General features: G+C 45.1%; 1 protein-coding gene across 2 annotated transcripts; it reads left to right on the top strand.

Annotated features, from left to right (window-relative positions):
- The first annotated feature begins 17 nt into the window (after positions 1-17).
- On the top strand, positions 18-4210 carry GEMIN6 (gem nuclear organelle associated protein 6). Of its 2 annotated transcripts, none has more exons than XM_005576073.5 (3): positions 18-89; positions 776-922; positions 3050-4210. In XM_005576073.5, exons 2-3 carry the CDS (start codon positions 795-797, stop codon positions 3420-3422), a joined length of 501 nt encoding a protein of 166 aa, XP_005576130.1. In that variant the 5' UTR covers positions 18-89; positions 776-794; the 3' UTR covers positions 3423-4210. The 2 variants fall into 2 exon arrangements, with proteins under 2 accessions (XP_005576130.1, XP_005576131.1); XM_005576074.5 differs by having other exon boundaries at positions 18-109.
- Positions 4211-10746: the final 6536 nt, after the last annotated feature.

Genomic DNA, 10746 nt, shown 5'->3' with positions numbered 1-10746 from the left:
GCATGCTGGTCTCAGGCAGGCTCCTCTCAACGGTCCTTCCTCAAAGCGTGGTTGCTGAGTACCCAGTGTTGCAAGGAGTTTTTTAACCGGTATTTTTCTCGTTTGTCAGGTACTTAAACGTTAAGTACCACTTGGTTTTGAGTACAGCCTTAGGTGTCGTGTGGCTGCAGGACAGGACCAGAAATCTAAGCTCTAGAGCTCTGGCCGCTGCCCCCTCGTTTGTGCATCCTTCAAACAAATTTTAAGGACAGTTGTCATAAATCGGGGGTGCCTCTCGATGGCGGGATCCAGCGGAGACACAGAGCCAGAGAACGCGTGGGTGGATATCAGGAGAGTTCTCTGCTTCAGTTGAGTGGGACGAAGTCCTTTGGTCGATGGAAGGAAAAGCAGAGTTGAAGGGTTTGAGCATCATCTGCAGGCCAGAGTTAAAGCGATTTGGAATGTGGTTGTACACCGGAATAGATATGTGCTGGGTGAATTTCCTCAGACTGCACCCGCGGCAAATTGGTGTCCCCTCTGCTTTAGGCCGAATTGTACATATTAACTATTTTCCTGAGAAACAAAAATTCTCAAGCAGCCTTTACACGTGTTCTTTTCCCCAACTATAGTATGAGTTCCTATCAGTACATGCATTAATAATTAATTGTGTTAAGTAACTTATTACGAACTTGAGGCAAATCACAGATGTTCTCTGTCTCTAGGATAGGATGGAGATTAGGGATAAGACATTTGCTTAGGTGGAACATATATTAACCAGCACTGGTGGTTGTTTCAGACCTAGACAGGTGGCAATCATGAGTGAATGGATGAAGAAAGGCCCCTTAGAATGGCAAGATTACATTTACAAAGAGGTCCGAGTGACAGCCAGTGAGAAGAATGAGTATAAAGGATGGGTTTTAACTACAGACCCAGTCTCTGCCAAGTGAGTATGCATCCTACTTGCCTGAAATCTTGACACCCCTTTGTGCTACCTGTATGTTATAGACAAAGCAGATAAATGAAAGGCTAATTATTAATACTTTCATCTAAGAATTTTTTGTTTGTTTGAGACAGGGTCTCACTGTCACCCAGGCTGGAATGCAGTAGCGAGATCTCGGCTTTCTGTAACCTCTGTCTCGCAGGTTCAAGCGATCGATTCTCCTGCCTCAGCCTCCCGAGTAGCTGGGACTACAGGCATTCGCCACCACGTCTAATTTTTGTATTTTTTGTAGAGACGGGGTTTTGCCGTGTTGCCCAGGTTGGTCTCAAACTCCTGAGCTCCAAGGATCTGCCCGCCTTAGCCTCCTAGAGTGCTGGCATTACAGACTGAGTCACTTTACCCAGCCTACATATGAGAACTTAACTGCCTTTGAATCTAAATGCTGTTCCGACTATAGATTACATTTTCAGACCAGGCAACTTCATAGAAATGGGGCATAGAAATTATTCTTACCATATATATATATACACACACACACACATATATATATATATATATATTTTTTTTTTTTTTGCAGGGGGGGATGAAGTCTCATTCTGTTGCCCAGGCTGGAGTGGTGCAGTGGTGTGATCTTGGCTCACTGCAACTTCCACCTCCCAGGTTCAAGCAATTCTTGTGCCTCAGCCTCCCGAGTAGCTGGGGTTACACGCATGCGCCAACATGCCCCACTAATTTTTTGTATTTTTAGTAGAAATGGGGTTTTGCTATGTTGGCCAGGCTGGTCTTGAACTCCTGACCTCAGGTGATCTGCCCACCTTGGCCTCCCAAAGTGCTAGGATTATAGGCTTGAGCCACTGTCCCCAGCCTATAATTTTGTTTATATATACTTCACTATATCTCCTAAAAGATAAGGACTTTAAATAAATGTAACCACAAAAACTTTTTTTTTTTTGAGATGGAGTCTCGCTGTGTTGCCCAGGCTGGAGTGCAGTGGCATGATCTCAGCTCACTGCAACCTCCACCTCCCCGGTTCAAGTGATTCTCCCGCCTCAGCCTCCTAAGTGGTGGGATTACAGGCACATATTTTTAGTACAGATGGGGTTTCACCATGGTAGCCAGGGTGGTCTCCATCTCCTGACCTTGCGATCCTTGTGATCCTGTGATCCGCCCGCCTGACCTCCCAACCAAAGTGTTGGGATTATAGGCGTGAGCCACCTCACCTGGCCTTTTTTTTTTTTTTTTTTTTTTGGAGACAGAGCCTTTTTCTGTCACCCAGGCTGGAGTTTAATGGCTCCATCTCGGCTCACTGCAGTCTCTGCTTCCCGGATTCAAGTGATTCTCCTGCCTCAGCCTCCCGAGTAGCTGTGATTACAGACATGTGCCACCACACCCAACTAATTTTTGTATTTTTAGTAGAGATGGGGTTTCACCATGTTGGCCAAGCTGGTCTTGAACTCCTGACCTCAAGTGATTTGCCCGTCTTGTCCTCCCAAAGTGCTGGGATTACAGGTGTGAGCCACTGTGCCCAGCCTAGTTATTGTTTTTTTAACTCTAAAAGTTAAGTCTACCCTGCCTTCTTTTTTTTTTTTTTTTTTTCCCCCGAGATGGAGTCCTGCTCTGTTGCCCAGGCTGAAGTGCAGTGTCGTGACCTCGGCTCATTATAACCTCCGCCTCCCAGGTTCAAGCAATTCTCTGCCTCAGCCTCCCAAGTAGCTGGGATTACAGGTGCCTGCCATCACGCCCGGCTAATATTCGTATTTTTAGTAGAGATTGGGTTTCACCATCTTGGCCAGAGACTGGTCTTGAACTCCTGACCTCATGATCCACCTGCTTTGGCCTCCCAAAGTGCTGGGATTACAGGTGTGAGCCACCACGCCTGGCTATCCTGCCTCCTTTTCTAATACACATTTAAGGCATTCATAACTCTTGTTTAGTCCTTTAATTGTATCCCACAATGATTGGCTGTAGGCTGGGCAAAAAGTTTACATATTTAGAATCCTTAGTGAATGTTTGTTGAATAAATGGAAGCATTCGTTGGTGACAGGATTAATTTCAAACAGAGTAGAGTGTCTATTATTTTAGTGACCTACTTGGGTTGATGATGCCTCTGAACTTACTTTTCCTCCAAAGTATCGTCCTTGTGAACTTCCTTGAAGATGGCAGCATGTCTGTGACCGGAATTATGGGACATGCAGTGCAGACTGTTGAAACTGTGAATGAAGGGGACCATAGAGTGAGGGAGAAGCTGATGCATTTGTTCACGTCTGGAGACTGCAAAGCGTACAGCCCAGAGGATCTGGAAGAGAGAAAGAACAGCCTAAAGAAATGGCTTGAGAAGAACCACATCCCCATCACTGAACAGGGAGATTCTCCAAGGACTCTCTGTGTGGCTGGGGTCCTGACTATAGACCCACCATATGGTCCAGAAAATTGCAGCAGCTCTAATGAGATTATTCTGTCTCGTGTTCAGGATCTTATTGAAGGACATCTTACAGCTTCCTAATGAGAGGCCAGGAAGTGTGAACACACTGATAGAAAAAGACTATTTTTTATCCCTCATAAAATATTTTGAATGTTAAGTTCATCATCCGATTGTAGGACTTTAAAGGTACATGACTCTGTGTGTGTGTGTGTGTGTGTGTGTGTGTGTGTGTAATTCTTTGTTTTGGTAAAATCAAAGGAGCGGGTTATAAGTGCTAATTTCCTTGGGAAATTAATGAACTAGGGCAAGGATAGCATCCCATGCAATAAAATTAGCACAGGGACTTCAGAATTGTATGGGTCTTTTCTTTTTTCTTTTTTTTGAGATGGAGTTTCACTCTGTCGCCAGGCTGGAGTGCAGTGGTGCGATCTCGGCTTACTGCAACCTCTGCCTCCCAGGTTCAAGCGATTCCCCTGCCTCAGCCTCTGAGTAGCTGGGATTACAGGCGCCCACCACCACACCCGGCTAATTTTTTGTATGTTAGTAGAGATGGGGTTTCACCTGTATGGGTCTTTTCTTATGATGGGGTTACACCCCATTTTTGTTAGGCAAGGAAAGCATTTGGAAAAAAATGTAACATGTTAGATTCAATATAAAATATTATGGTAAGATCACGGTCTTGTTAAGTCTCCTCACTAACTATATGTGTCTGTTTTTAAAAGATTTGTCTTTTATTTTTTAATTTTTTATTTTTTTTAGAATTTGTCTTTTGGTGTCATGATGAAATAGTTTTTGAATCAAGACTGCCCTTTTTTGGTTGAAACTTGAAAGTTTTGACTACTAATAAAATGTAAGCCTTAACTTTCAAAGCCTTATTTATTTATTTATTTATTTTGAGGTGGAGTCTTGCTCTGTCACCCAGGCTGAAGTGCAGTGGCGTGATCTCTACTCACTGCAACCTCCATCTCCCGGGTTCACGTGATTCTCTTGCCTCGGCCTCCTGATTAGCTGGGATTACAGGCGCATGCCACCATGCCTGGCTAACTTTTTTGTGTTTTTAGTAGAGACAGGGTTTCACAATGTTGGTCAGGCTGGTTTTGAACTCCTGGCCTCAAGTGATCCACCCGCCTTGGCCTCCCAAAGTGCTAGGATTACAGGCCTGAGCCACCCCGCCCAGCTGACTTTCAAAGCCTTTAAAGTGACCATTACCTGATAATAGTTCTGAGAAAAAAGGTTAAAGTGACAAGATATTTTGCTGCTGAACTCAATCCAGTTATTTTGCCTACTAGATTCAACTCAGTCTTCAGACTTACAATGCTTTCTGCCTATAGTCTCCATTCTCTGGTTCAAGCTTTACTGAGGAAAGAGAATGCAGGAAGCATACTTTACCTACACTTAACCCTACCCCCTTGAAAGCCAGTGAGAGGCCAGGACTCTGTACGGAGGTTCTGGATTAGAAAGGTACCTGTTATAGGCCAGGTGCGGTGGCTCACGCCTGTAATCCCAGCACTTTGGGAGGCTAAGGCAGGTGGATCACCTGAAGTCGGGAGTTTGAGACCAGCCTGACCAGCATGGAGAAACTCTGTCTCTACTAAAAATACAAAATTAGCCGGGTGTGGTGACACATGCCTGTAATCCCAGCTATTCGGGAGGCTGAGGTAGGAGAATTGCTTGAACCCAGGAGGCAGAGGTTGTGGTAAGCTGAGATCACCTCATTGCACTCCAGCCTGGGCAACAAGAGTGAAACTTCATCTCAAAGGAAAAAAAAAAAAAAAAAAAGGTACCTGTTATATAGGCTGGGTGCTGTGGCTTATGCCCGTAATCCTAGCACTTTGGGAGGCTGAGGGTGTGGATCTTGAGGTCAAGAGATAGAGACCATCCTGACCAACATGGTGAAACCCTGTCTCTACTAAAAACACAAAAATTAGCTGTTTGTGGTGTTGCGCACCTGTTAAGCCCAGCTACTCAGGAGGCTGAGGCAGGAGAATCACCTGAACCCAGGAGACAGAGGTTGCAGTGAGCCGAGCTCGCAGCACTGCACTCCAGCCTGGGCAACACAGTGAGAGTCCATCTCAAAAGAAAAAAAAAAAAAAGAAAAAAAAAAGAAAAAACGAAAGAAAAGTACCCGTTACTTTGGGAGTCTTTTCAGGTGCATGTCTAGAATGGCCCCAAAGTTTCCACATCAGATAAGAACTTTGAGCTCCTGACTCCCTAGGACAGGAGTCTGCAAACTGTGGGCTCTGGCCAAATTCTGCCTGCTGCCAATATTTGTTAATAAAAATTTATGGCCAGGCACGGTGGCTCACACCTGTAATCCCAGCACTTTGGGAGGCTGAGGCGGGCGGATCACGAGGTCAGAAGTTCAAGACCAGCCTAGCCAATATGGTGAAACCCCATCTCTACTAAAAATATAAAAAATTAGCCAGGTGTGGTGGCACGCACCTGTAGTCCCAGCTACTCAGGAGGCTGAGGCAGGAAAATCACTTGAACCCGGGAGGTGGAGGTTGCGGTGGGCCAAGATCATGCCACTGCATTTCAGCCTGGGCGACAGAGCGAGACTCCATCTCAAAAAAAAAAAATTATTGGAACACAGCATTACCTATTGAATTACAGTTTTCTGGTTTTTTTGTGGAATTTTTGTTTTGGTTTTTGAGACAGCGTTTCACTCTTGTTCCCCAGGCTGGAGTGCAATAGTACAGTCTTGGCTCGCCACAACCTCTGCCTCCGGGTTCAAGTGATTCAACTTCCTCAGCCTCCCGAGTAGCTGGGATTACAGGCATGTGCCACCGCGCCCCACTAATTTTGTATTTTTTTAGTAGAGATGGGGTTTCTCCATGGTGGTCAGGCTGGTCTCAAACTCCTGACCTCAGGTGATCCATCCGCCTCAGCCTCCCAAAGTGCTGGGATTACAGGTATGAGCCACCACGCCCCGCTGTTTTTTGTGTTTCTTTTTTTTTTTTTTGAGACAGTCTTGCTCTGTCATTCAGGCTGGAGTGCAGTGGCATGATCTCGGCTCACTGCAACCTCTGCCTCCTGAGTTCAAGCCATTCTCCTGCCTCAGCCTCCCCAGTAGCTGGGATTATCAGGCACTTATCACCATGCCCAGCTAATGTTTGTATTTTCTGTAGAGATGGGTTTCACCATGTTGACCAGGCTGGTCTCGAACTCCTGACCTCATGATCTGCCTGCCATGGCCTCCCAAAGTGCTGGGATTACAGGCATGAGAGCCTCCGTGCCCAGCTTTTTTTTTTTTTTTTTTTTTTTTTTTCAAACAGGGTCTTGATATGTTGCCCAGGCTTGTCTTCAACTCCTGGGCTCAAGTGATCCACCTTGGCCTCCCAAAGTGCTGGGATTATAGGTGTGAGCTACCACATCCAGCTGTAAGAAATATTTTAAAATATTTAGGCTTCAGGGCCTTTTAATACAGGCCCTGATAACATAGCTATTTGCCTGCATAGTTGTCTAATAACAAGATGGTATAGCCCAGTGCTTCTTGCACTTTAGCAAATATCAGAATCAGCAAATATTTAGGCTTCAGGGCCTTTGAATACAGTCTGATAACACAGCTATTTTCCTGCATAGTTGTCTAATAACAAGTTGGTATAGCGCAGTGCTTCCTGCACTTTGGTAAGCATCAGAATCAGCTGTAGGGCTTTTCAAAACAGATTGCTGGACCCTCCTCCCAATAGATTCTGATTCAGTAGTTCTAGTTGGGACCCAGGAATTTGCATTTCCAGCAAACTCCCAGATAATGATGTTACCATTCCCAGACCACACTTGCGGAAGCAGTTCAGAAACTTTAGGGGAACAGAAAGTTCCTCCCTGGCAACTTCAAAGTTCCATGATCCTGAAAGCAAAATTTAGCACACATAGCCTTTCTCCTAGTCACTAAGATTCTCCTGTTCAAACCCTGGGATGTCTTCAGAAAGCAAATAGAAGGGGAATATGAACAGACTGAAGTCAGCATGGAAATGATTCTGATAAGATGAGGGAAGCCTTTGAAAAGGAAGAAGCCAGCCAGGCATAGTGGCTCACACCTGTAATCCCAGCACTTTGGGAGGCCAAGGCGGGCCGATCACTTGAGGCTAGGATTCGCGACCAGCCTGGGCAATATGGTGAAACCCTGTATCTACTAAAAAAATTGGCTGGGTGTGGTCGTATGCGTCTATAATCCCAGCTACTCATGAGGCTGAGGCACTCGCTTGAATCTGGGAGGCAGAGGTTGTAGTGAGCCGAGATTGTACGCACTCCAGCCTGGGCAACAGAACGAGACTCTGTCTCAAAAAAAAGAAACAAAAAACCATGTAGGAAATAATCCACAGCATCAATTGGACTTGATCTTGGCTCAGGGACCAGGCCTGGTGCCTTGATATTGGTAGATTTATTTGCCATCAAACTAATGAGCTGGGGACATTGACTGTTTCCTGGCAACTGAGTCCCCTGATTGTGTAAACAATTTGCCTGCAAACAAAACCTGAGTGCTTGAAAGGGTAAGTGATTCTGATCTGCCATAGAAACCTTCATGCTTAGGGAGTTTCCCTAGCTAGTTCCTCAGCTAAGAGTCTCCCCAGGAGTTTCACTCACCTGTTTCCAGTTCCTCCTTTGGGCTGTCAGCACCTGTGATTCCAGATTCCCTAGAGGGAGATTCCTCCCCAAAGCTGGCTCCATTTACTGCCAGTTCTGGGTGGTAGCCAGGGCAGTCTTTGAACACATTATCAAGAATACTTTTTAAAATAAAAGGCTGTTTCAACTTCCACAGTGTATTTTTTTCTCCTTGGAAGCAAAGTTTCCAATCTTTGCACTGATTTCTCACCATCCCCTTTTCATCTGATTTCCTAAATCCACTTTTTTCTTCTAAAGATACTGAAGTTGATTTTTCCATGCACTTTTTTTTTAAGTGGCATTTAAAACATTCAATCAATTGTTTTAATTTGCTGAGAATTGATAAAAATTTCACTTTTTTTTTTTTTTTTTTTAAGAGTCGATGTCTTGCTCTGTCACCCAGGCTGGAGTGCAGTGGCACGATCTTGGCTCACTGCGATCTCTGCCTTCCAGGTTCAAGTGATCCTCCTGCCTCAGCCTCCTGAGTACCTGGGAGTACAGGCCTGGACCACCATGCCCAGCTAATTTTTTGTGTTTTTAGTAGAGACGGGGTTTCACCAAGTTGGCTAGGGTGGTCTAAAACTCCGGATCCACCCACCTCGGCCTCTCAAAATTCTGGGGTTACAGGCGTGAGCCACCACACCCGGCCCCCATTAAGTGTTTTTTCAAGCAAAAATAAAATTATTCCAATACCCATACATGTTTTTCGCTTTAGCACATTACTTTATAATCCTTTAAAGACTTTTAGGTAATTGTAATCAATGTATATACTTTTTTCTTTGTTTCTGTAGTCTTTATTTTTTTGAGATGGAGTTTTGCTCTTGTTGCCCAGGCTGGAGTGCAATGGCGCGATCTCGGTTTACCACAACCTCCACCTCCCGGGTTCAAGCGATTCTCAAGCGATTCTCCTGCCTCAGCCTCCCGAGTAGTTGGGATTACAGGCATGTGCCACCACGCCCGGCTAAGTTTTGTATTTTTTTTTAGTACAGATGGGGTTTAAGACCAGGTCAGACTGGTCTTAAACTCTTCACTTCTGGTGATCCGACTGCCTCGACCTCCCAAAGTACTGGGATTACAGGCGCGAGCCACTGCACCCAGCCCATATATTTTTAAATAAAATTGTGATTACTTAGACTTTACTGACTTTTTTATTTTTAATTAATTAATTTTTGATACAGGGTCTGGCTCTGTCACAGGTGTTGGAGTTTAATGGCGAAATCATAGGTCACTGCCGCCTTGACCGCCTAGGTTCAAGCAATCCCGCCTCCAGGTGCAGTCCACCACGTGGGGCTAATTTTTTTTTTTTTTTTTTTTTGTAGTAAAGAGGAGGTCTGGTTGTGCTGCCCAACCTGGGCTCAAATGACCCTCCCTCCTCAACCTCCCAAAGTGCTGGGATTATAGGCTTGAGGCACTAACCGCACCCAGCCTGTGTTTTTGGTGACAGCCATTCTAGATAGGTTGTGAAGCAGTATCTCCTTGTGGTTTTGTTTTGCATTTCCCTAGTGACTAAGGATATTGAGCATCTTTTCATGCGCATGTTAAACTATTTGTTTATCTTCTTTGGTGAAACGTTTATTGAGATATTTTGCCCTTTAAAAATTTTTTTTGCAACTTCTTCCAGGAAGGCACTCATTTTTAAAATTGGGTATTTATTGGCCAGGCGCAGCGGCTCATGCCTGTAATCCCAGCACTTTGGGAGGCCGAGGTGGGCACATCACGAGGTCAAGAGATCGAGATCATCCTGGCCAACATGGTGAAACCACGTCTCTACTAAAAATACAAAAATTAGCTGGGCATGGTGGTGTGTGCCTGTAGTCCCAGCTACTCGGGAGGCTGAGGCAGGAGAATTGCCTGAACCCAGGAGGCGGAGGTTGCAGTGAGCCAAGATCATCATGCCTCTCCAAAAAGAAGATAAGTGATTTGCAAATATCGTCTCCCAGTCTCTCTCATTTATTTGTATGTTCTTAACAGTGCTTCTTGTTTTTGTTTTCTTTTTTTGGAGACAGGGTCTCACTCCATCACCTAGGCTAGAGTGGAGTGGCGCGATCCCAGCTCACTGCAACCTCTACCTCCCGGGCTCCCACCTCCGCCTCCAGAGTAGCTGGGACTACGGGCGCCACCAAGCCTGGCTAATTTTTACATTTTTCTTTCTTTAGAGACAGGGTCTCCCTATGTTGCCAGGGCTAGTACGGAACACCTGGGCTCAAGCAGTCCTCCCACCATAGTCTCTCTAGTAGCTGGGACCACAGGCACACCCACCACACCCACCACACCCAGTTAATTTAAAAAGTTTTTTGTTTTTTTTTTATGTAGAGGAAGGGTCTTACTATGTTTCCCAGGCTGGTCTGGAACTTCTGAGCTCAGCCTCTCAAAGTGCTGGGATTACAGGTGTGAGCCACAGAGCCCCACCTGAGAAAGTCTTAAAAACCACAATTAAGAGACTTGGTTGAATCTCTTAGCTCCCTTTTAATTTCAATAGACCCTTCTCTTCAGACCCTTCTGGAGGCTAAATTATGGTCCAGATTGAATTATTCAGATAACTTGAACCTGGGAGGCGGAGGTTGCAGTGAGCCAGGATTACGCCACTGCACTCTAACTTGGACGACAGAATGAAACTCCGTCTCAAAAAAAAAAAAATTCAAATAAACTTTATTTCTCTGTTCTCATGTATCCCTATTTATCTTTGTATTCTGAGTTCCTAATACGGTGACTGACACATAACACTTCTTTAAAATATGTTAAATTGCAATTTTAAGGCCAGGTGCAGTGACTCACACCTGTAATCCCAGCACTTTGGGAGGCC

This window comes from Macaca fascicularis, chromosome 13, assembly GCF_037993035.2.
Source record: "Macaca fascicularis isolate 582-1 chromosome 13, T2T-MFA8v1.1".
Lineage (NCBI taxonomy): Eukaryota > Metazoa > Chordata > Mammalia > Primates > Cercopithecidae > Macaca > Macaca fascicularis.
This window is presented reverse-complemented; position numbering and strand designations above follow the sequence as displayed.